Raw genomic sequence first — 27,047 nt, forward strand, 5'->3', positions numbered from 1 at the left:
AGCAGAAGGTTTACATATAACAACTTTTCAGAACAATGAGCAAGAAATGTAGACTTCATGGGTTGCGTTTATTGTAACCATTGGCATTCCTTTGCTATTGGCACAAACACCAAGAATTAAAACTGGAAAACAGTGAAAGCTGTTTTCCCTACAGGGTCTCAAATATGTGCTTAGTTTAACGCCACTATGTATATCAAATTTAGTTAGAGTACACTAGCACAGTTTTACGTTTACCAGAGTCTTCTTCAGATTTGGGAGAGGTCACTATGGCAAACTTTGTGTTATAGCGAGCTTTCTGTTTTTCACTAAGCATGTTCCACTGCGATTCGAGCAGTTCTTCAATCTCCTCACTTGAAGCATCTGGATGTTCAGCAACCACCTATACGTGCAGAAATAGGGTTGAATTAAAAAAAGGGTGACCACTGGAAAGAATGGTGTACATACTTCCATCACTTTGGAAAACTGGATACAACAAGTTATCTAGTATTTCTGCTGTAGACAGAACTAGAATAAAACCTTCTGTATCCAGTTTTGTTTTGAATAACCACTTCTCTGCGTCTTAAAAAAAAATTCTACTAGCTTATTCAGAAGTGTTAAGACTAATTTTGGAAGTATCTATTCGCCTTTTAACATTCAAAAAATGGAGTAAGTGGAATAAATATAAATCCTGTCTTGTGGTCATTCAAAAAAATGTGTATTGTTTCTCAAAGAAGTTTAAATCTATATCCACAAACGACAGGTAAGCAATACTGGAATATACGTTTGCCTAGAAAGAAATCCATAAATTCATAGCAAAACTCATTAATCATAGAACTCAGTACCTCTATCTCAGCAGAGAGATTTACACAAGTTAGCATTTAATGCAACATTTTCCTGTATTGATTCATCATTTTTGTATTATGCATATGAACACTAGGAACTCACAAGCTGTGCATCTTTTTTAATGTTATAAGCAGGACACATAATATCCATCAACATGGAGTTTAATAGAGTTCTAGAAGTTTAATCAACACACAAAAAACCCCCCCAGTATTAAAAAGAAAGAAAAAATCCTCCCAAACTCTTTCAGCATACCCCTACTTCTACTTAAGGAAGATCATATTTGATTAATCATACAAGTCAAAAAACTCTACACTTGTACAGAAATGAAACAGTACCTTTAAAAACAATGCTTCTCACCTTATTACTCAGCATTCTCCAAAATCCTATCTGAGTGACGCAACCGATACCCCAAAAACACAGAGCAAAATAAAAACTAGGTCAAGAAAGCCAATTGTTCAAAGAGTAACACCATTCAACAGAACAGAAATACAATTTTTCTGATAAGGTGAAATGATTAAACCTAATTACTTAGAATTTAGGGTCTTAAAACTGCATTTCCTGTTATCAAACAGGATGCAAGTGTGACTGGTGCTTTTCCAGGTGTTAAAATAGTTGCAGTACCTTCCTTCCTTTGGAATTAGTCAGTGTCTAGTATGGAAATCCATGCTTCAGTTTTTCTCCTAGTAGAGTACTAAGAATTGTCTTGTTTCTATCTGGAATAATCCATTGCATAAGGCTTGAGGAGTACAACTACCTTTGCTAGCTTCTACTCCAAGTTTGATTAAAATCCAACAACTGGTTTCACATTATTTAAAGGGAGGAACATAAACCCACAAGGTACCCTCTCCCACAAATCCCACTTCTTCAGGAAATGAAATTAGCATCCATTTTGACTGTTGTCACAAATGTACAGGTCATTGTGCTCAATGAGGGCACAGAGCTATTTAATCCTCCAAGAAATAACTACATTTACTCAGACAAATGAGACACACATTAACACTACCTCCAGTCTCAACAAAACAAGAATAATAATAACTTTTATCTTACTAGGAGTACTGTGAAATAACAAGGAAAGGACACCCATAATTCTTAATGGTGAAGGGACCCTTTCAAATAAGGCCTCCAAGGAAAATGCTCAGTAGTCTTCTCTAAAGTCTCTATATCAGTGAATTTATTCCTTAATTTTCCTCACAACAAACTCAAGGCCCAAATCAATTAATGTGAATAGTGTAGCTGTCTGCCTCTCACTTGAATCATACCTTTATCTCCAATTAAGACACTCCCTTCCAATGCTTCCTAGGCTTCTATTTTTCACAGGGGAAGCACATAAGAATGCCAATAGTACAAATTACATCTTTACTCCTTTGGTAACAGCACGAAATACTTAATGCGTCACTACAGCCACAAAAGCGCTTCAAGCTTTCCGCAGCTCCCTCAGGGATGTGGGAAGTGTGTCTCTTCAATCACTAAAAATGTTCTCCAGCAGTTAAATAATAGTAAAATCTAACTGATGTATGAATCCTACTACCACACAGAGCCAGACTCCAAGCAAGACACAGCCGAAATGGCTCTACTTTTAAGAGAGCTCAATATTACTACAGGCCCCAAAGAGAAGTCTTCAGTGATCCCTTTCACTTCCACCCTTCCCAAGACTGGGAACAGAGAGCCTCTTCTGGGTCTGTAATTTTCCTTTCTTCTAAGTTTCTACATGCAAATACTAAGACAGCCGTACGCTAAACTCTCCAATGCCACCAATACAAGTAGCTCAAAAGCAGGTTTGTTTTTCAGCCAACATTATCACTCTTTCTAAAGCATCAGAACATCTACAACCCAACAAAAACTCTTGGTGAAAGCCATGCAAGTTGAACCAGATAAGCCTAATGGAAGGGGACACTCCAAATACTAGACTGGGTACAATCTCCACCTTTCACCAATGGCACAAACATGCCATTTTAAAAGCAACATGAAAGGCAAAAAGTATAAATATCTAAATTGGAATTTCCTCACTTTGCCAGTCCAATTCCAGTCAAGACAAAGGGAAGACAGGTTCTTCTGCCCTGATGAGTTAGAGGTATCTGCAGCTTTCACAGAAGCTCAGCAAAACGTTCTAGATAAGGAGGTTTTGAGTTGTTCAAAGATAATGGAACGCCCAGAAGAAATTGAGCCATGTCCGCAGAAAGAATGTAAAAGCTATCTACAAGCAGATTGCCATAAACAGCATAATCTTTGTTATATTTGCCTGAGCATGTATGTATCCATACCTATTATACTGTACATATATTAATGATAAAATATGGCTAATACAAAGGACTATTAGTTTATGTGGGAAGATACTAACACAACCTGTGCTTGAAGTACAAAGGCAGCATCACTATCGTTTTTACATTGCTCACTTACATTCCCTTCTTTATTTCTGTCTAGAATAAGATTTGACGCAGGCATACCTTGTCAAACTCAGAATATTATGGATTGTGCAGTAATAACTAAGTTTTGTTTAATAAAATAAAGAAGTTTCTTCAAGTACAGAAATGAGAAGAGGCAATCAACAATAATAACAGCTAAAAGAGACTAACCTCATCTCTGTGCTTCTGACAAAAGACCAAAAACTGAGATACTGCATCGCCCTTTCTGCTTCGTGGAGTAGATGCTGGAGTTTTCTTTCTATTGAGAGGGGAGCCTATCCCTCTTTTGGATTCTGCCTGTTCAGATGACTTTTGAGGAGTAGTATTCTTATCCTCCAACTGACTGCTCTCTTGCGTATCATCAGCAGCAGACAGTTTTGATGTCCTTCTCCTCCTCTTGCTAGGAATGCCAGACTCCTTCATTGATTTCAGATTTGGAGTGGTTTCTTCATTTGAGTAGGATGACTCATCCATCTCCTCCAAGGGTTCCACAGCAATGCCAACCTCCTTTGCCACTCGAGGATTAAGATGAGGTCTGTCCCTGACATAGATGAAGGTGTACTTGGCCTTGCGCTCGTCCACTGTCATGCCCACCGCTTCACTGGCTTGCTTCACACCCATCTCCCACTGTGGCCGCAGCTTCCCTGACACAGGCTTTAGCATCTGCAAGAGGAGACACAGTGTGAGGAATCTGCTCACTTTTCATTTCAAAATGCCAGCATTAACACAAAACAATTCCAAGAAAGTGTCACCCAGATCTGTAATTCAGAGTTCAAAGGGAGCTGTATTTGATAGTACTGATACTGTGCATAAATCCATGACAAAGCAGAAGAGTACTAATTTTTCTGAGTAACAAACAGTGGTAAATCATCCCATCCTTTGCATCTGTAAATGAAATGTAAGACTGCAAGCTCCAGTGAAACAAGCTGTCTTTAAGCTTTCTATAATATCTATATGTATCTGCTATACTTGTACATACCTGTAACGCTAAAAAAAAAAGCTGCAAATCTTGCCTGGTTTGGTAATGTCTTACCTTTATTTTCTCTGCTTTAGTGAGGGCTTGTCTTGCACTCTCTTGGCATAATTGTTCAAACTGGTCTTTTTCTTTGAAGGGCACCAGGCTCTTCTCAAATATCCAGGCTCGCTCTGGGGCATCTCCAAAAAACTGAACATGATATTGACGAAAACTCTTTTTCTGTCCTGAAAATTAAAACCACATGTATTAAAGATACAACTCTGGTAGTTCTCTGCACTTTCAGACTTGAAGTCTGTAAGCTGCTACAGTTGCCATAACAAAAGCATAGTAAAACTGGATAACCTTTCAAAAACCCACTTAACCAGACTGAAAGTCTCTAAGATATAATGTATGGTCTGACCCAAAAGCCCAACAGTTTAATTCCCAGCAAGAACATGCCTGGATAAATTAACTTGAGGTTACAATCACCTGTCAGTTTTCACATCCATTAACTTACATGTAGGACTGAGTGTTTCTGAAAATGCACTGAGTATTCATTTCTCAATGAACACTGAGAAAGTTCCAGAGGTTGGAGAGCTTGTGCACTCAGCCTCCTCCCTGAGCCTCCTAAACTTTATCTTTTAATATTCTTAAACAGAGACACATACTTCAGCTATTTTTAACCCTTGCAGTCACAACTTCATGTTAATCAAGATTTTTCAGGAATCAAAATAATCAATAAAGGATTTGGCTGGGGGAAAGGAGAGTGGAAGGATAAGAGAACAATTTTGAAACCTAAATAAGAAACATTATTCTTCTAAAAATAAAAACATTCCCTTTTTTTCCCTAGAAAAACTAGAGGAATATTGTCTCACTGTGGTACGATACAGGCATATTCTACCTTCCAAAGGTCTCAGCTATTCTACAGAGAAGGGGAAGACCACATTCAAAATTCATCGAAGTGTTTATAATTAACAATGAATTTCTAAAAGGAAGAGGTAAGAGATCAGACTTAAGATGTCCTCTAACACCTTGTTCATTACACCTTGTAGATTTGCTGTCTAAGTGTTCAAATTAAGGTCTTGTTTAAAAGTAGAAAAGGTTTTAATTGTGATGACCTGCAGTTCTGTGTTTGCAAATTTAATCCTGCTTGATCAATTATGCTCCCTACAGTATCTGTGGTTCCTCCAGTGTCACCACATCAGTATGTCCAACATGTAGACTGGACACCAGAGGAACTCGGGTAAGGATGGACACCCAACAGGAACAAGTAACAGGCACAATTCTCTGTTACAAGTGTCTTCGGACTAGATCTAGATTCCTCTAGGTTATTCATACACTGCATGTCTTCAGGCATAATCAGCAAATACATCTACCCGGTTGCTTCTTGCACTATTATTGGGGTTTCTAGACTTAGAAAGAACTTTCTTTTCTTGCTGATTCAGCCAGTGGTTATTTTAATAGGGGCTTAATCTTGTTGCAAAATGTGGCATCTGGAAGGGTAATATGAAATCAACCTAATTAATAGTATGGGCAAATCTTTGCTATCTATATCTATATCTATATCTATATCTATATCTATGTAATGTTTTATAACAATTACAAGCATACACATATATACAAAAACATATATGAGAACTACAAGAACAATAATGACCATCAGAGATCACATATGAGAATCTAGAGGAATGGCATATGCAAAGTCTTGGGATTGTAAATATCACACATCCAATCACTAGTCTAATATATGTTCCAGTGTTGCATGGTCAGAAACAATTCTCTTGCACAGTAATTACTTTGTCCTCATCAAGAAAATGTTGTTTAAGTAGGGGCTACAGAGATCTGATTACTTAATCTGTCCATGATGAAATAAGGGCTAATGTTTGTATTTTACCAGGATGCCACAGACTATGTTTACAACCACCTGTAAAGATCTGCTGACAGCCCATTACCAAGCAGACAGACAGACACTATGTTCCCTTTGCAGTGTAATGCTGGACACCTGTAACTGCCTAATTAAGGAGACTAAATAATAGTGCCTACCACTAGAGTCACTGAACCTAGCGGGGAATCTTCAGGTATCCTCTGAGAGTTCAATTTGTACCAATGTTCCTGGATAAAATAATGGCATTCATTAACAGTTGTTACATAGGGAAACAAAATTTTTCGCCCACAGAATCCTGAAATAACTAGTTGTTGGCAGTTTGGGAGAGTGTTCTGGGACCCCACCACTTCCCTGGTGCTTCTCTGTATCTGAGCATCTGTGGTTGACCACAGCAAGAGACAGTATATTCAATGAGATGGAGCTTTAGTCTGACTCAGTACATGCTTTCTTACACAAAAATGTACTTCCCACAAGTTAAAGTTATTAATTTTCATCAAGCCGAATCAGCTGGAATGATCAAATCAAGTATCAACATCCAGAAATTCAGACTGCTTATAAACACTTGATCCTAAGCCTAGAAATGAGAAATACAGACATAGCTCAGTATTTCTACAACGTCATGATAAAAGAACTTCTCTGTTTGCAAGAGGAGACTTTTGATAATGCCTCAAGAATAAACAGTGGGTGGAAGGTAAGACTGGAAATACCTACTGATGGAAATACACACATCAGAGTGGCATTTAGCAGTTAGGATGGCTGCTCAGACCCAGACTAAACTCCTTAAGGAAAAGGCAGGCCCAAGCCAACTCCAGAGCAAATATGAGAAATAACCATCATCCACATTACTTCAAAGAGAGAGAAATTAACACTACAAAGTGTATGGGCCCTTCTTTCTGCTCGTGCTCCACAGGTTGCATTCAGACATTCGGCACTGGGTTTTGCGGGGTCTGTTTCTATAGTTTCTGATGAAGAACTACCACAGACATTCTTGATAATGAAACTGAAACCTTGCTTCTTTCAAGGAACAGAGTAATTGTTAGGAACAAATAAACAGTTCTACTACTCTCAAAATCCAGCTCTTTATGCCATAATAGACCTAATAATCCAAAGACTAAAAATGACAGGGACTGCCTGATCCCAACACTGAAAGACCGCTACAAGGAAAATTTGACTGAGGAGTCAGTAATAACCATTCCATCAATTTTATTATGAATGATTCACACAGTTCTCAAGAAGCCATTTAGTTTACTACCAATGTTGAATGTAGCTATAATCCTAAAGATATTAATTTAATTTGTTCTTAAAAACCTCCTATGAATGAGATCAGACCATTTCTCTGGGCAATCCACTCCAATGCTTCACTACCTTCAGCCCTTCCAACTCTTTCTTAATGTGTACTCTAAATATTTATTGCTACTAAGCCTCAAAAGTGTCAGGTATCAGAACAGAGAACAAAGGTGCAAATGAGATTAAGAAATTGTACAGGCTCATACCTAAAATTTCATTAAAACTTGGTAGTTCCTGCATTTAAAATCCACCAATATTGTCTGTAGATAACAGTATTGACTCTATGAATCAGAGAAAATTTAGCTGCCTGAATTATGGATTGCTTTTAGTAAACCATAACCATCAGGAATATTTAATTCTCATCGGCTTTAATAAAATTTTTAGCCTGTATCAATTCTCCAAGCATCTCCACAAAAACAATGGAAAACACCATCAGGTTTGTGTTGTTTTTTTTTTTTTTTTTTTTTAACAAGACTCCACACAGTTTTACAGATCACAATTTTGGTATCTTTCAGAGAACCATGAGTTAAAAGACACACTGCTATATGCTCAAGAATAGCATTTACATGATTTTAACATTCCTGTTGACAACAAGTTGCTCATCAACTAAATAGATGAAGAACAGAATTTTTCCAAAGCAACCATTATTTACACATGAAACAACCTGAATGTTTGTAGCATCACTGACATACCTTTTAGTTTAGTGTAGGCATGGAGAACAGGATCAGCAGAAACCATACATGGCCACCATGGGAAACCAGACACTTTTGACCAGACTAGATCTCCTATATTATACTTCAACAGATGGACTTTTTCCTCTTTGATGGTACTTTGAGTTGGATCTCTCTTAGCAGAAGCCTTAAAAGATAAAAAGAAAAAAAAAAAAAAAAAAGCCAAACTGATCGTCATCTTTCTTCAGACATGCACCAGGATTACAAAATAGAATGAGAAAAGCCAAACCACAGTTCATATTCTGTTAAACACTCTCACTATACGTGAAAAAATACAGTGGTAATAGAAGGAGGAAAAAAAGAAATAGTTCAGAAGAATAAAGTGCTGTCATGTTTGCCAGTATACAGTAATTGCATTTCATGTGTAATAAAAACTTTAAGTCATAACTTTTGTTCTCTAACAGTGAAAAAAATCCACATTCCAGTTATGGTTTTGTTTTTAATTAGAAATATTGGCAAGTAAGCTGTGGTTTGCCTTTATCTTTTCAAATAACTCCGGAGAGACTAACAGAAAGGCTTACTTTGACTTTAAATACATTACCTGAGCACTGGATGTAGATGCGGAAGAGTCAACCTCCTTCTGAATTGAATATTATTAATCAAGTTAAGTGCTATACACACAAATGTACTCTTAGATTTTAAAAAAACCCTCAAAAACACAAAACCAAACAAAACCCCCAGACTAGAACAGACTGAAATACTGTCTTTATGTCTGACTGGAATCTACATAAATAACCGTTTTAAAACCCCAAACCCTCCAGCTTTCAGCTGTTTTTTCACATACGGAGAACTTGTAACATGAACCATTCCCCACATCCTTTTGTGAGATTTTTTTCTCTTCCAGTTCTAGCAGTAAAAGTTTGTGAGTGCTCCGTTCATGCTCTAAAGCTATTTTAGATATTGGAAAACAATTACGGAACTATTTCCACTTCAAGGCAAGGGAGTTTTGTGTTCTCCTGTGACAAACACATTTTTTACTATATCATAACAAAGTTCAGCAACACAGACATCTATTCACCCACTAAAACAATTTCACAGAGTTAGCTGCATTTTGTCTTTTTGTCATCTGTTCTATTTGATATGAACAGAGCGTACCTTTATCTAGGTAAGCACTAACTCTGTAGAAAAGCACAGAAGGTGTCTCATCACAGACATATCACATATTTTATAAAATCACATATTTTGAATCTCCTTTTTAATTTTCTAGTACTAAATTTATATGCAGCATGTATCATCCATCTTGTGTAGTACCAGCTCATCATTCAGAAGGCAGACTGGAGCTTCAGGTTTTCCCTGGATTCAGTGTTAGCGCTGGAGCAAAATTATGTTTTAAAATTAATTAGAAGTGGCAAGAGGAAAGAAAGAAGACCGTTAAGAAAGCAGAAATCTAGAATTGAGAAACAAGTACTTGGAGCATTACGCTGAATCAGAGTAGATCACTTCACCTTGTACAGATTTTCAAACCCAGAAAATAGCACCGTAAGTAATTAAACATTATTTTCCAAACACAAACTAAAATCTTTGATGTGATGCAACTTCAGAGAGATTTATATGCAACTTAAACATAGAGGTACATCTAGTCAAAACCCCTAAAACTTAACGTACTCAGAAATCCTTCCCTGAAAGCTTTTAAAGCTCTGCTTGGTAAACATACATGAAGCCATGTCATCTGATTGCTAGGGACAATTACTCATCCAGTGATTCAGCTTTTCTGATGAATTCAGACTCGGTTCATATGACTCCAGCTACAGCTATGCTCCCGTGTCTCAAGGTTTTTGGCTCACTAAGGATTCTCTGTCAGAAAACCCCTCCTGCGAGCTTGCCTCAAGTCCAGCACTCTCAACAGACCTAAAAGATTCCAAGCAGATGTGAAAAATCAAATGCTCCTTCTAGCAGTTAAACATGATGTGAAAATTTATGCTTAAAGGCTAAACATTCAGAGGTTCATATGCCAGGGGCAGGTCTTACACACACAGACCAACTTCAGCATTTCAACTGAAGAGGTAGGATGAATTTTTTTTCAATGAGTCAACTTTTCAGAAATGCGAAAGTTATGCAGGATTCTGAAGCTCATTTTTAATTTATGACTCCCTATATTCTTCAGAAAGTGCAACTAAGCTACGAAGATTTATGACTCCAGTCTGAGAGGGAGCTGGCTGGAATAATGAAAAGACTCTAGCAGTGCTTCTTACTGTAGCATAATCTAAAAGGGATGGCAGTACAGGAGTGAATATCGCACTCCAATGTGTCTACAAGTGCTTCACAAAATTTAAAAAATGCCCAGAATTCTTTTACTATACTGGATCACGATAAAAAACTTGAAAATGACAGGCTCTGAAAAAACCTGCAAGGTTTATCTATGCCAGACTTGGTGCATTTATGTTTTCTTCTATTGATAAAATGTTCATACTTTAAAAGAATGGCAAAATACAGCACAGAATTCTATATCCATGACTTTTTAAGAGCTCTCATATGAGGTTCTTTAAAAACCTATTGAAAATACCACCATGAACTTGCTCACTTCCATCTTACTTTCCCACACCATTCTGGTTTAGTTTGATTTTCTCATTCTGGGAATTGCTCTGATGTATTCAATAGGTACCTTAACAGTAGACAATGAGGTGCAATTCCTGGCATGTACTTTGGACATGCAGCTGTAGGACATCAACAATTTCTTCAATACTTCCTCTCAGAAACATTTCTGCAAACCAAATGCAGTCATATGTACAGATTTTACTTCAGTATCCCGGTAGGGTTTTTTAAAATTATTAATGGAAGGGGAGAAAGAAATAATTTCAAAACAAATTTTCCACTCAGTCCCCTAATGGCATCTATCTTCTCATACAATGAGGGCTGAAGCTTCTATATGAGACACTTGTATTCTCTGAAATTTTAAAGAATAGGAGATCACTGTCAAGTTACAAAGTGGTATAGAAAAAAAGTAATTTGGCTTGCAGATTCTTCTTCCTCCAGAAGAAAACAGAAATTGTTACTTAGGGAAGTTTGAACTCCTAACAATATGTGGTCAGACAGCACAGGGCATCTGACTGCACCCATGAAGATGGAGAGGCAGGACTGGAAGCACCGTCCTGGTGGGCTGTGTGAATGCACCAGAAGGCAGGGAACATCTCCTCTGCAAGACCTGACCAATTCTTCCAGTGATGATACTGAAGGAAACAAATTAAGATAGAAGACTCCCAGTTTAGAGCCCAACTGCAAAGTAAGGGAAGATTACACAAAATCAAACTATTTTAGAATACCTTCACCTCAAATTTTGGCTCCTTGTGTCTTTTTCATGACTTTTTATTTCTTGAAATTGTTCTCACTTGTAATTAGTAGGATCTCACTAGATCTCCTACCCATTTAATGTCAACAGGCTTCCTGTGCTGCACAGGAGCACAGAACACTCTCTGGTTCTATCACTGCTAAGTAAGTCTGGACTGCCCTGCATATGCCCCATTCCATTAACTTTTACTGCAGTTTTGGAAGAATTAAAACCATTTAATTGCAGAATTTCCTCCACCTCTCCTTCCTTAATTATAGGGAAGCTCTGCAGCCTGAGGGAACTCCCACCTCAGTCACCCTAGCCCCAAACTTTAGACCAGTTATGCTAAACATACGAAGAAAACAGCCTGGGATCGGATTACTTTTCTACTTTAAATAATCTGAGGGTTTTTATTCCCCTTTCAAAACACAAGACTGCAGAGAATTTACATACATGGAGCAAGGCTGAGGTGAGGAGGCGATGACTCCCACACAGACCAGTCCTAACACTGGACACGCAGGTCATTCCACAGGCTCTGCACTACTCAGTATGGCAGACACAGAAATTCCTGACTTTCTGCAATAATTTTCTGGAGTAATGAAACAATTGCTTGAAAAGGCATCTAGATGGATTTGAAGTTTATTTTGTCCAGGAGGATGTGGAGTGTGAAAATTGAGTAATTCCTTTATAGCAACTCAGTTTTCCTTTGAGAAATTACGCCTCGAAGAGAACCAGCATCCACAAAAACTCATCTGGGACAGCAGCTGCAATAGGCTGAGAAGGACTGAAAAATAAAACAAATTAAACATGCCTTTCCTCTTCCCTTAACATATGACAGATTTTGTCATTTCCCTCAGCACTTTCACAAGCAATGAGTGACAGGCAGATTGACAAGAATTTACAACACTGCTGTCAGCATTCTACCAGCCTGAAGAAGTGCCTTGGCCATCAAAACCACTAGTAGTTAATTAACTTTGGCTACACTTGCTCAAAAGAATCCAATCAACTTCCATTTAGTTCTGATCTGCCTAATGAATGAGACAAGGACACACCATGAATAATAGTTCATTTCAAAGCTTAAAAATATCTTAAAATGACCAAAACTTACTTAAGAAGAGCATCTTTACTGCACTGAGAGCTTTAGGTTTGTTTGTAGACTCTGCTACAAAAACACCATGATGAGGAGTGTTTAGTAAACAAGGGACAAAGGTAAATTTTTTTTTATAACACCTAGAAGGCTTATTAGGTGGTGTCAGATTGAGATTACTTTATCCCTTTAAAAAGTACTCAGTGGTGGTGTGTGTGTATTTCAGCTATTTCTTATGTATATGCTCATGTGCAGACATATGCAAGGAATTACAACCCTTCAAAATCACTGCAAATTACCTTGAGCATCAAAGAACTACTACTTCACTATAAAAATGTGAAAAGCTACAGGAGCCATTAAAAAAACCATCCTCTGTTAATTGTCACAAAGGGATCATACAAAGAACAATGTTGAGAATTGGTGAAGAATACATCACAAGAATTCAGTATTTGACAAAAAAGTATGAACTATTAAGACAAGTGAAGACAGTAAATGCTCTTTTCTGTGTAACATAACTTGGAAGTACATACTTCCAAGCTGCAGAGATCTGGTATTTCTGTTTTCATTTTCAAGTCAGTTTCACTCTGTACCAAAGAACTTCCACTTTCACTATAACAGAAGGCCTTGCTACAAACACAGACTGCTGTAGGTCCAGTTGCAGGCCAGGATAAAAACCAAGCTACTCACCACTATGAAGAAACTAAACCAAAATAATCAAGGCCCCTAAACAGAATATATGCATTTAAAATATATTTTGAATCAAAGTTAGAACATACAAACTTAGTCAAATCTGCTTCTTTCCTATGCAACAAGATTTACTATGGAAAAAGCTAAGGTTACTTGCTGACCAAACCCACGTTATTTTTCCATTCCTGATATCTACTAATGCTGTGCTTTGTCAACTAAAACTCCTATTATCTCTTATGGACTTATGTAATGAAAATAAAAGTTAAAAGTGAAAATGTTTTGTCTTGTCTTGCCTGTCTATCAGCACAGATAGAGAACTAAGGAAATGGTTGTAGAAAAAACTTCATTCCTTTCAGAGGTTCAGGAGAGGTGGTTGGTTTGTCTGGAGAAGAAGGCAGCCACAGAACAGAACAGATTATTTTTGTAATATTTTTCCACTTGAATTCCCCAATGACTCAGGACACTATAACCCAAAAAACAAAAAACCAAAGTAACAGGACAACAATCCCATGCCTTCCTTCCTCAAAAAACTGCCATAACAATTATGTTCTTAGAAAAGCTCTTGTTTTGTGAAAAACTCAGGAATTTTGTATGACAAAAGATAAATCAACATTCAGTCTTCAGCCAAAGGAACCCAGGGATGCAGCTACTATCCCAAAGAGTGATGCCCCATCATTCCAGACAGAGAAATGGCTGCTTCTCACTCTGTGTCTGACGACAAAAATCTCATTAACTCAAATCACTTCAAAACCCGAAACTACAACTACAGCTGATCAAAAGCAATGCAACTCAATATGTACTATTGCTTCAAATAAAAAGTGCAGCACCTTAAGTCTGTTAAGAAATGGCCAATGCTCATTCTAAGTGATTCTGTCTATAAAAATACAGTATCCTCACAACGCTGACTGCCTAAGTGGTTTTTAATTTTTTTTTAGAGATTATAATTCACACTTTATAGTAAATCTGTTTATCCCCAAGGGGCCTGAGAGGCCCTATGTTTATCCAAATAGCTCCCACCTTCTGGGATGTGGGGGAGTATATTTAGATAGCAAATGACAAGTAACTGAATACATTAAAAATAAAACTAAAACTTTTTTCACTTGTTATATTCTGTTCGCTACATAATGGAAGAATGCTGTGCAATTACATACTTGGCAAACCACTGCCTACAGAGAGAATGTTTCAGGCACAAGAGTAAAGAGTAAACCAGAACCTCACAAGATTAAGGGAAAATGTGGGATTATTACTACAAAATGGAGAAGGATGAGGAAACATAAAGAAAGAAGCAGTGAACTGGCAAAGTTTTATAATCCATCTTCAGTAAAACAGAAGAGGACACTTCAACAGAGCATTCAAGAGACTGCAGCTCCCACAAGGCCATTGCATCCATATCTGCACAATTAAATCTGCAACAACCTCATAAAATATACAGTGAGGTAAAGACTTCTGAGAGGGAAGAGGACATGAAATGTCTACATCAAAACAGAAAAGCATACAAACTTTATTTTAAATTGGTTTGTTAAGTTTTTCAGATTTCTATTTGTTTTATAACAAATTGGAGATTTAACTAAAATCTTCCAAATTCAATATTGAGAGCAATTACATTAAATGTATTTCCTCAGTTATCTTTCACTTTATTCTATTATTAACCACTTACTTGATTTCTTCTATCACTAAAAGGGGGTCAAATCTGGCAGGGTGAAAAATTATGTTTGCAGAAGACAACATATTTTCATCTTCCTGCCACAACCAGGATTTTTTTTTCCCCTCAATGTGCTTAGATGGTAAAGCTATAAAATAAGGTCAAAAAATGCTGAAGAAAATGACTGCAGATCTGAAAACTCTTCTGTGCTGGCTGAGGCTGTTTGAAACCACATACTAAGTTTTAGGATTTTAAGTTTGTTACCACCATTTTGTCCCACAAAATCATCTAAAGTAGTTTGTGGACAGCGGGTTGAGTATCACCATGCAGGACCCTCCTCTCCAGGAGGGAAAGCAAACAAAAGACAATGAAATTCATTTAAGTTTAGACAGGGATTCATAATGTAGGTTATGGATTTTAAAACAAGACAGAAGTTCAAATTTGTCTTTCAAATCAAGCACTAAACTCCTGGTTCCATTTCAATTCTTTTTTTTCTGGCTTTGGTTCCCTCATTAGCAAGTCTCTAGCAGATGAGACAATTTCATTTAAAGGCAAATCTGTCTACTCAAATCAGCAGTCCTCCTTTACCCAAACACTACACACGCAAGTATTTCAGACATAACATGGTATTTTAGTAACTAGGACACAACTCTTCTTTCGGAGTAAAGAGCTGAAGAGAAACAGATTCAATCACTCACAGATTCAGTAAAATGTGAATTCTGGAACACTTCCCAATCCTCGGTCTTTCTTAAAAATGTGGAGATTAGTTTCTTTCAGCTGTTTTACTGAATTTCTGCATTTACATTTAGATGATCTCTTAAATTTTAAGTTACTGGCTTATTAAGGAAAGGTTCCATGTTTCAGAAATTTAAGGTAGATAATGTTTGATCAGAATGAATAAGCCTACCTTTTATACTGACTATTAGAAAAAGATTTCTGCCTACATCCTGTGTCTCTAACCTTCAACCACCCTCAAAGGTTTAAACTTTTGATGTGGTATCTGGGTATATAAGACAGTGTGGATACAAGATGCTACAGAAGTCTGTAAAAATCTAACTGTAGATCCATGAGGAACTCTGGCATGAGAAATTATTATTTCTGAACAATTTCCATATGAACTTCACACAGGATAACAGAGTGAGACCTAAATCATCTCAGCATACCTACAGATTTTCAGAATGCCATATCCATATGTAGCTTGTTAGTTGCATGTACCATGGTCTCACATTCTTCAACACCAGAATCTGTATCAGGACCTTATCTTTAGCACTCTTCTACACCCTTACAGAATTTTCCCAAGACACTTTCTGAACAGGTATCCTCCTCCTGGCAGCTCACAAACATCCAGGATAGCATGAGTATGTGTTTTGAATCCCAATATTGATAGAAAACAGAAAAACCCAAATTCAGATAGCGCTGCCCAAAAGGCCACCAGATCTACAGGACGCTGTTTTCTGGTGAAGGCAGAGACTTATCTCTACCTTTTTTTTTAATAACAAGAACACTTCTGAAGGCAGCTGACTAAGCTTAAATAGAACAAATGCTGATTTGGCATAAAGGGGCTGTGTTATTTAACTAATATTTTGACATAGTCCAAGTACTACTTTGCTCTAGAGACGAGACCCCTAAAATTAATTCCCACACTTACTGCAGGCATGAGAGGTTTCACAGGTTGTGCTGTTACATATACCTAGTAGCTCCTCCTCTTCTACAGATGAAATGCCAAATCAGTGGTTAATAAGCCTGAGACAGGTGGGGGGAAGACAACCAACAAAATCCTGAACAGACAGATGTTATCTTGACTTGACAATGCTGAAGCTTATTCCTGAAACATCACTTATTTTCAGCAATAAAACATGCACAGAAAACCTGGGAAACTCCAACCCCATATGAACATTAAAATAGGGCAGTCTTTGCAGTACAAAATCATGATGCTCGTGACCAAAGTGCCATCAATTCCACCAGAACTAAGATCCCAAATTGTTTCACTTCATCACAAGCATCCACAACACACACTCACATTGACATTTATTTACCAAACAAACAAAACAGCAAAAAAGAAACAAAATCCAGCTTTTCTAGCAATAGTTGCTGCTATGAGGTCACAGATTCACTTCCCTTTCTCACACAAGCACAGCAGGGCTTGTTTTACAAAGACATAAACAAGATTCAGTTTTCCCTCTTCCAGTGAGCTTCCAAAATAGTAATTTTACAAATGGTCCTTCTGAAAAGGGAATTAATTTATTATTGACAATTTACAGTTTTAGCTAGTGCCATTCTATAGCACAGCAGCACAACTCCTGCAGGTACTTAAGGTATTCCCAAAAAGCAAAAATATAAACATTAGCCCAGTGGGACTTATTTATTTATAATAGAAAGATAATGAAAGATGGTAACAGACAAATATAACATTAGTGTCTGTGAACAAAGACCTCTTTTGGAGGTCCTAAAGTTTATCTGCTCTACATGAAATCCACCCTAGAACATGGAAACTTGTAAAGGAGGCGGAAACCACTGCTCCAAGATTGATCAAAATATTTTGCTTTTGCTACTTTGCTGAAGGGTTACTACAAAATACCTTTTTTCTTGACAAAAGGGGGCTATAAGGGCAAGAAATTACACCTGGTACAGATCACCAATGTTTCCCAAATATCTTCCTGTAAATCCATCCAAGTAACACAACCCTGAACTGTAGATCTAACTCTTTGCTACATGCAAGACTTAATACATGCATTATTTTAGTTATGCAGAACACTGAGCAGAGCAACAGAAAGGCTTTGCCATATCTTGGACAAAAACGCCCAGTGAAAACAAGCAGCAAATTCCTTGCCAAACCAACCTGTAGTTGTCAACACAGGAGGAGGAAGAGGAAAAGCTGGGATTTAAATCATTTAAATCATGACATTACCTGCGCAGTGACTGAGAATAAATCTGGTCTGCTTATAAAACCAGAAACTGCCATTAATCGCTCAACACCATCTGCTGCTGACATGTAAAGGCAAGTTAGCTCTTCCAAAGATGGCTTGCTCACTGCTTTACTTCATCTGTCATGTCCACCACAATGCCCAAAAGACCAAAATAAAACATAAAAAGCTCTGGAATGCACAAATGATTGATAAATATGAAACAATGCAAGAGATGCTGACATTCTTCGAATATGACTTAGCTACATCTGGTCAGCTCTTTTCTACAGAAACCTGGCTCAATGTTCAGAGGCAGTCAGCAATCAATCATATGCTAAGTATTAGTTATAATGAAAAATAATGAAATTGAGAACAATATAGAAATCATTAACATGCCACTGTATGCATTCACAAAACATTTGTATTTTGAATGTCCTCTACTGTGGTTCCTAATTCTCAAAACAAAAGAAACAGCAGAACCCAAAGGGCATTGCAGTTCAGAAACAGGATGATACCATGAACTAGCATTCTGGAATGGCTTCTATAATATGTGGAACAACACTAGAACTGGTCAAGCTGAAATAAAAATAGATCAGGTTTGTGAGAAGTCTATACGACAATCAGTAACAGAAGTCCATGATCCCCGTGTCTATCATTATGAGAGAATCCAGCAAAACGAGTAGGTAGCAAACTGAAAAAGAGCTGCTCTATTGCCGTTACTTAATGTCATGGATGCAAAAAGCTCACACTGGCTCAAAAAGAACCCGAGGTCTCCTTCCACAAATTTAGCCATCTACAGCCATTAAATACAAAGTCACCAGCTCCAGAAACCTCTGAGTCACAAACTGCTGGAGGCTGGATATATTCAAAAAGATCATCACTCCATGATTTGCCATGTCTGTACCCTCCATTATGCCTCCTCCACTGAACCTCACCCCAAACTGAGGTGCTGAATTAAACGGCTCCTTGATCCAACTTGGTAGTGCTATTCTTAAGCAGTATTTTTGTCAACACTTCAAGATATTATTTCATACTTGATTTGGATTCTCCCACCAATGTGTTTACGGAGAGGGCAAAAAATGTATTTAAATAATACATATTGAGACAGCAGTTTCACACAGAAAGTGTTCTTAATTCAGCCACTTTTACATACAAGAACAGGAAGTCTGGTACGGAAAGCCTGAACAAATACTCAGGCAATTTCTGCAATTAATTTTGTAGCCACTCTGAAAATACTCACAGCTTCTAATCTCCCCTCAAACCAGTATATTGCTGCATGCTTATTGGTGCTTCTTAAAGAACAAGTAGTTCTTTAAGACACTTTTCCAATGAGGCATTAAGAAAAAACAATTTAAAGTTCTGAAGTAACAATTACTGCTGCACATCATGAACTGCTTAGCACTAACAAGTTCCCAAGGCTTAGCTAAACTTAATCCTTTAGTAAGGGCTAATGCAAAACAGTAGCTCAGAAACTCTTCCAAAAAGGGTAAGAAATTATTTCTCTTGCTCCTGAAGAGATCAGCAAGAAGAGATTCTTAGGACTACTCCTTCTCCTTTCGGATCCTGGTGACATCAGCCAGATAGCCTGTGTTATCACTTGCCTGAAGACAGGATCTGATTTAACAGAACAGTCCATTAAAAAGGAAAACATAATTGAGTTCATTTTACCCTACAACTACAGATCCTGACTCCTGTGGTAGCTTAGCTGCACATTTTGTGACACATACAGTAACTGTACTTTACCAGGAATTTCTAACAACTGATGATAAGAAACAATCAAGTCCTTCCCCTGAAAACATATACTTATTTGTTTTTATTTTTGAAATTAAGACAAAACAAGCAATCTCTGGATCTGGCTGTACCATCTGCAACAGGATAATAAAACATTTGATGAACTCCTTTCTCCAATCTTACAAAGGGAGCTTGTTGCTTTGTGCTGGCCTCTACTGATAGATGCAAACATCAGAGCAATATCATCACCTTCAGTGTCCCCAGCTTCCTGTATTTAGTTACCACAGACACAAATTAGAAGATCACCCTCAGATTGCTTCTGTTCTCCCCTTACTGGGTCTTTAAATCTTTGTCTGTATGTAGATATTGGATATAATGGATCTGGCCAGAAGAGTTTTGTGAAGATGAAATGGCAACATAAACATATGACAAGGACTAGTGGAATTTCTCCAGAAATTTGCAGTTGCCCCCCATGTAGCTACTGCAAGGTCATTATAGGCCATATCCTGCAGAGAGAGAGTAAAAACCTGCCAAGTTTCTGTTATAATACTAGAAGAGAACTGCAAGAAAAGTGGATAGGAAGCTATGTGGAAGGTATCGTTTTTGGATCATGTACATATATTACACAGCTGGAAACCTTACACTAGCAAGTAGAGCAGTGTGTGGACTTCCAGGTTTGTTCTGGACACAGCGCTGCTGCTTTTGTGAGCTACTGCACCCGTGCTGGGAAGCCAGGCCAGGAAACCTAGCCAAAAGGGCAAACTGCCACTTGTAGGCCCATCCCAGCTTCTGCAGAATGAGCTCAGATGTGCCAGGATCACATACTGGGCTGCTCCCAGGGTCAGAGAGCACAGACCTACCCTGGGACCCACAGCATGAGAGCTGCACATGTGTGTACTCTGTTTCCTGTACAGAAACTCTGGATTCTCTAGGGATCAGACTCAGATTAATATATGAAATAAACCTCTGCCTTTCTCCTCCAAACAGGATTGCTTCACTTCTAACACAAGCAATGAGTAAGAAAATTTCATTCCTCACTGGTAGTGAAAACAGTGACTTGAAAAGCAGTCAGGACAAAATCCAGTCCCAGAGCACCCTGGCATGTGAGCAGCTACCAGAGCCCACAGGTCTGGTGTCAATTCAAACCCCCAGCATAGGATACCCACCACCCATAACACAGACCATTCAGGAGTGCAGTGCTTTGGCAGTAAAGTTGCTAAACCAAGCCTTATCATGAGAGGCCTGGATTTTAAAGTAAACTTCTCAGGTGAAGAAGATACTGGGGTGTAGGGAAGAAGGGTGAAAAGCAGGAGGGAAGGAGGAAAAGAGCCACAGGTTGTCCCATTTTATCTCCTTTACCCTGGGAAACGAAAGCATTACAGCTGTTTCCCAGAAGCCTGGAAAAGCTGGTGGTTATCAACAGAAATCCAACATCAGAGCTGGGCAGATCACATTTATTCCCAGCTGAAAGCTAACTCGCAGATTTTAAATAGCCTTCATTTCTGTTAACAAAAAATGCCCAAACAACAAGAACACCCAACAGCAGAGCACTGGAACATTTGTTACATGATATGCCTCTCACCTCAGTGCAATAGTAATCTGCTGTGTCCATCAGACAGAGATGTAATTACCCTACACAAAAGGCAGTATTCAAACCATGGTGATTTTTGCTAAATCAAAAGAGTAAGAGGTTGAACAACAAGAAATTGAGAGAGAAACCAGATGAAAAATAAAACCAGACAAACAGGTTCTACATTAACATGTAGATTAACATGTAACCTACAATAAACAGGTATCTGAGTGCGAAATTAATCAGTTTTTACTCCAAGGCCATTCACCTAATTTCCACTTTGCAGCCACAATCAGTTATATAAAACCACAGTATGATGCACTAACATTAAGGCTTTGGATGCTGGCCATGAAATAACAGCTAGAGTCTGAAACCGAAGAACACTGATAACTAAGATATTACAGTTATCATCATGGAAAAAGCATGTATGTCACAAGCCTGACAAGTACATGTGGACAAACATTTGAACAATCTCCTTCACATGTTCCCTCATATCTGTTTTTCCTTATTTTAAACCTGCACAGTTGCAAACCCTCCCTATGAGAGAAAGAAAAGCCCCAGTTTTTTACAACCAAGGAGTTATATCATAAAATAACATCTTGCGACTTTTAAATGCTTTTCCTTTTGACCTTTGAGCTTTGAAGTGCACTATGATAGGAAATAAAGAAGCCAGAAGCGTGACCCTCTGTTTCAAATTCTCTGAAAAGAACAGGGCTGCAATATTGCAAGGTCTGAGATCAAGCAGGTGGTTGCCTTGATTCAGCAGTTTGGTAGCTCAGGGGTTTGGCACAGGAGCAAATAACCCTATCACTCACCAGCCACCAAGTCCCAACCACTCTGGGAAACAGCATTGTCATGGTTTTCTCCTAATGATTTCTGCCCAAAAGACAACTCAAAGAAGCCAGACAAACTTTTCTTTTCATTTTAAATGAACTGCATACCAGGAAAAATTAAAGGCCACTCTTAATGGACAACCAGTGTAAAAGGCTTCAGAATAAACTGCATAGGTGGACATATTAAATATCACCTCCTCTTTCTGAAAAAAAACAAACTAACAAATCCACACAAATATGCTCCAGTTGTCAACGCTATTGACCATACCACCTTTTAGTCCAATATAGCCTCATTAACAATGAGCTGGACAAAGAATTACTCAAGCTATTGACTGTGCCCATACCTTTTACCTCTGAGTAATGATTCAGAAAAGTCTGAACCAGTTAGTGTTAAAACATTCTCTTTAACAAAATTAAGGAAAACAAACTCTTTAACAACATTCCTGAAAACATCAGCATTGATAATTTTAGGATGAATTATACAGTCAAACCATCAACAAATGATAAATACTTCTGATACCTAGAAACACATTTAACACAGTTCTGTGAACTCATTTATTATTTAGTTTTATTGAAAAGAACGGTAAATAAAATCAGCAATACAGCAGCTGTGTTTTCTCTCTGTATGTGTGACCTTGGGAGAAAGCAAGAATCAACAGGGCTGTGTTAATGGTAGGACTTAATGATCTTAGAGGTATTTTTCAACCCCTGATTCCATGATTAACTGCAGTTGACAGAAAACTGTAACGTTCATTCTGTGTTTAAGGTGTGCAAACCCAGGACCTTTTAACAAGCCAAAGCATTCATTAACATTTACCATTGTTATACAACACCATTCTCAATTATTAACTGAGAAACTTAATATACATTGAAGTATCCCTGCTATGTAGGGCTTTTCCTCTGAGATAAAATTACTGCAAACCACATTCCTTTAAATGGAATCTAGCAACAAAAGCTAAATAAACGGGGAAAAGGGCTCCCAGCAGCATTCTTATTTACAACTTGGTAAGGCAAATTGAAAAAAGCAAAATATCCATTTCTGCCCATGTTTAAAAGAAGCAAAAAACAGATGAGCTTGATGACAAAATTAATGACACCAAATACAAGATCTAGATATTTTCAATAAAAACAAGTCACTAAGTTATAGCAAGCAAAACCAGCTCTTTTCAGATGACAAATATGCAGAGGGACTACATTCCAATTGCCAAAATCTGATGGCAAAGAGCCCAGCTGATCAGCCAACTGACTGCTGAGTACATTGTTCTTTAATGCAGAACCAGGAAAATTGCTACATGTCTCGAAGTTTCTGTTTCATACAACACATCCTTCCACACACCCTGATTTGCTCTGGAGACTTATTTTACTGATACAGACACAGAATTTATTGGGTATTCTTATCCTAGGGAAGAAACAGGGACCAGAACTAGAGTGCATTCTGTCCTTTACTGAGACAAAGAGAGTCACAGAAAATGACTCCCCGTTCGTGGGAAGCACCTCCTAAATGCCTGAAGATGAGCACATGAACACTGAAATTCCAGTATGAACAAACTTAACAAAAGGGAGAATACATTAAAAAAGTACTACCTTCTTTTCAGTGGTGCTTGAAGTCTTTGATACTAACGCTGTTTCAACAAGACCCTGCTCAAGTAAGGAGTCATATTTTATGCTTCTTTTTCTGCTTCTCCTCTCCTTGTTTGCTGGCTTTTGTTCATTTTCCTCCGACTGAGACACATCAGCACCATTGTCTCCACAAATGGAGGATTCAAAAAGAGGCTTCCCATTCATGTAGGTTTTAGTGATTTTCAGCTTTATTTCTGGAGAGCCATTCTTGATAGGAGTAGTGTTAGCGGGTGTTCCAACTCCCTTTATTTCCTGGGGTTCAAAGCGCAGCTTGGCATCTTGGGCCCCGGACTCGCCATTAAACACCCGAGAGGTCAGATCTTTCAATTTATCAGCTGGAATAAATGGAAGAGTCTCATGGCCGTTATATTTTTGCATGACACCTTCCTGTAGAGTGGCAGAAAGTTGTGCTTTGCCCAAGTAGACAGAACATTCACGATTCACTTCACAATTCTGAGGTTTCCCATTGGTATTTCCAAGGATCTCTGGTACCTGCTTCATTTTGATGTAGTTAATTTTTTGAGTTAACAGTTGAGAACTTCTTTTGATGCTAAAGTCCATTCAGCCCAGATGTTTCCAGTCTTACACTGCTATATTGAGACAAAAAGAAAATATTTTTAATAAGAAATGTCAAAAGTATTCCGAAAGACGTCAGCACTAATATAAAATTTAATGTATTTCATTCAAGTTTTACTAAAAAAAGCTTTGTTTACAATCTTCACAACCAAAATGCCTCAGTATCTGTTAATATGCATTACAAAAAACATCCAAGAAAAACATATCTATGAATCATCAATTTTATTAAATCAAAAGCAGAAAGTAAAATCACAGCTTTCATTTTAACCATCTGTTAACCATCTACAGCATGAGTCTTGCCCACAATAATTACACAAAGGTACTACACTATTTAAAACAAGTAAGAGTTAGACCTAGGATAATATCATTAATAACAACATAAACCAGATGAGTTTATTTCAAGAGGTTGTGCCAGCATAGCAACCTCAGGGGCTGTGTTCCTGTAGCACCTACACCATGGACAGCAGCATCACAAGCTTCCCTTCCTCACTCTACAAACAGACATTCAATCTTCCATCGTAAAACACCTCCTGCAGAAGCACTACAGCTCAGACAATCTCCAGACATATCCCAAAGCATTCTGGCTGTAAGAATGAATAAAGGGTGAGCCTTTTGGGCCAGGAACACCAGCCTAACTGGGAAACAGCTAATCCTTCAGGCCAGTGGTCATACTGGCCAAAATTTAAATGATCAAAGCAACTGCTGTAATTTCGTATTTTTCATGATAACAGTATCATCTAACACCCACTTCTCATACCGACATTTGCAAACATGCAGCAAGCTAAAACTGCACTATTTGCTGCCCTAGATAGGTTCTCCAAGGGTTCTAAAAGCTAACCCTGCCTATTTCTACATTATATCATTGAAGCACACAAATCAATCTGGCAGAATGATTCCTTTGTGCTCTTAGACCAGATTATTTCAATTTTTAAAATTCACATGCACAGATTCTTCATATTACCAGGTCCGGTATATACATGATATAGAAAAATACACCATCATAAATATTATGAAAGCTCATCACAGTCATCACTATATCCATGCTCAAGGTAACCAATTTCATATATGATTAAGTCCAAGCATTGTCACATCGAATCAAAATTTCATCAAATCTAGTCTCATGTGCTTCCAAAAAAGTGCAGTAAAACACATGATGAGTAACTATTGAATTGTCAGTTGCTATGGAAGAAATCACTTCTGAATCTCACCACCTTGTTTATTAATGCCCATGGTTATAATGCTTACAACTGGCATATTCCTCCAACTTGCATCTTTGATACCTCTACATCAGGAATAGCAATGTAAACATGTTCATAACTGAGCACTGCTGAAGCCTGGCAAAACTTCTTAAGGATGTCAAGCCTGAATTCATTTCATGACAAACATGAAACCTTTTTAATTACAAAGATGCAGAAAAAAGAATTAAAAATCATAACTCCATCACTCCTTAGCAAATGTTCCCATCTCCCTAACATGCTGCTCTAAAATACCGACAAGATAAAGGGTATTTATCCACACAAACTATATAGCCTCATTTGAAAGATGAAAACCATTCTTGTTCCAGGCACAAACAGTAGGCTGAAAATCTGGCATTAAACAAGGTAAGAAGAGCAAGTGTACCTGAACTCCAAGTGAATCTGCAAGAGAAATGGTTCTAATCTTTCTTTAGTCAGATGAAATTTGAATTACCAATAAAAGCTCTCATAAAATGAGTAGGAAGCAGCCAACTACGTCAACTCTTCTTAAGAGGAATCAGAGATAAAAGGCAACGCAAAACTCTACTAGAACAGAATAAATGACTAAAGCAAAAGAGAATTCATGTCCTTTCACAACATCATCTCTGAAAACATGGACATGAGACAAACTCTCAACCCAATTAATAATATGACAGTGTTTCAAGCTGTGATTCAGCAGATTTAACTGAAATCATATTTCGCCTAAGAAACAACCAGTAACAAATTCTATAAATCTCTGGGCAAAAGGCAAACCCGCTGGGAAACATTACACTTACAGTTACAGAGTGCAAATCTCCTTAAAAAGAAAGTAAACCAAACCAAACCAAACCAAACAACCAAAACACCTAACTGTTGCTAAATCGGTACTTCCTTCCCAGGGATTCTTACCAGAGTAAACCAGAGATTTGCTCCGGGCATGTAAATTCCGAGTTCCGTCCGTCTGAGGCAGCAGCGCGCCTTCGTGCGGCCGCAGCGCCCCCCAGTGGGTGCCGGGCTCGGCGCGGCTCACCCCGGCTGAGGAACATTAGGATGGCTCCATAAACTGCTTATCAGGGTATGGATTTCTGCATCGGGACACCTGCATTTTTGTCATCCAGAATTTGTTTTGTGCTGCTTAATAATAATTCTTACTCTCATCACATACTACGTTAAGCTACAAAGCCATCAAGCTTGAGGCACACCTCCAAAAAAGCAGTAAATAATCCAGTTAGACTGTGTTACTGGTGCAGTCAATCTCAGGACACTGGATGAATTAAAATAGATATTTTAAGAATTTCAAAACATAAAAATCGCCACAGTCATAGAATAACTTAGGCTGGAAGGGATTTCCTCAGATCATCTATTCCAACTCCTTGCTTAAGCCAGATCAAACTGTTCAAGGCCTTGTCTGAAAAATGACCAGTAGATAACTATGTGAAACGCTATGGTTTAAAGAAATCAAGTAATTCTCTTCCTAGCTAATAAACCTAACAGTACTCACGCCATATCACAAATGAAAAAAATATAAAAGACCAATAAAGCCATGCAGTGAAAGACCCTGAACTTCTAGGAGTTACCTTGATTTGCCTAATCCATCTGAAGATACATAGATTCCAAGAACTTCAGTGAGTGAAGGTTCAGTTAATGATTCTCACTAATACAAGTCACTAAAAACAGCCAAAAGCACTGAAAAGGGCTCCTCAACTCACTGGAGCCTAGAGACAACAAATCCAGGAGTAATACTGGTAAAAGGAAGTTAACGTACCCAGGACAACAGTAAATGGGAAAATGAAGCCGAAGGCAGTAATTTGAGACTGTAAGATATCACAGCCAGCAG

General features: G+C 37.9%; 1 protein-coding gene across 5 annotated transcripts in view; it reads right to left on the bottom strand.

Annotated features, from left to right (window-relative positions):
- NSD2 (nuclear receptor binding SET domain protein 2) overlaps nt 1-27,047 on the bottom strand; it is a 98,488-nt gene that overhangs the window by 35,326 nt on the left and 36,115 nt on the right. For 4 of the 5 annotated variants that reach the window (XM_069014623.1, XM_069014622.1, XM_069014626.1 and 1 more), the window contains 5 exons: nt 23,385-24,010; nt 8,044-8,209; nt 4,258-4,424; nt 3,396-3,887; nt 235-379 (listed from right to left, as the gene is read on the bottom strand). In XM_069014623.1, the coding sequence (XP_068870724.1) occupies nt 235-379; nt 3,396-3,887; nt 4,258-4,424; nt 8,044-8,209; nt 23,385-23,981 (1,567 nt within the window). In that variant the 5' untranslated portion in view covers nt 23,982-24,010. The remainder of the gene's footprint in view (nt 1-234; nt 380-3,395; nt 3,888-4,257; nt 4,425-8,043; nt 8,210-23,384; nt 24,011-27,047) is intronic. The other variant, XM_069014624.1, reaches the window with a different exon arrangement.

Source organism: Aphelocoma coerulescens, chromosome 4 (genome assembly GCF_041296385.1).
Source record: "Aphelocoma coerulescens isolate FSJ_1873_10779 chromosome 4, UR_Acoe_1.0, whole genome shotgun sequence".
Taxonomy (NCBI): domain Eukaryota; kingdom Metazoa; phylum Chordata; class Aves; order Passeriformes; family Corvidae; genus Aphelocoma; species Aphelocoma coerulescens.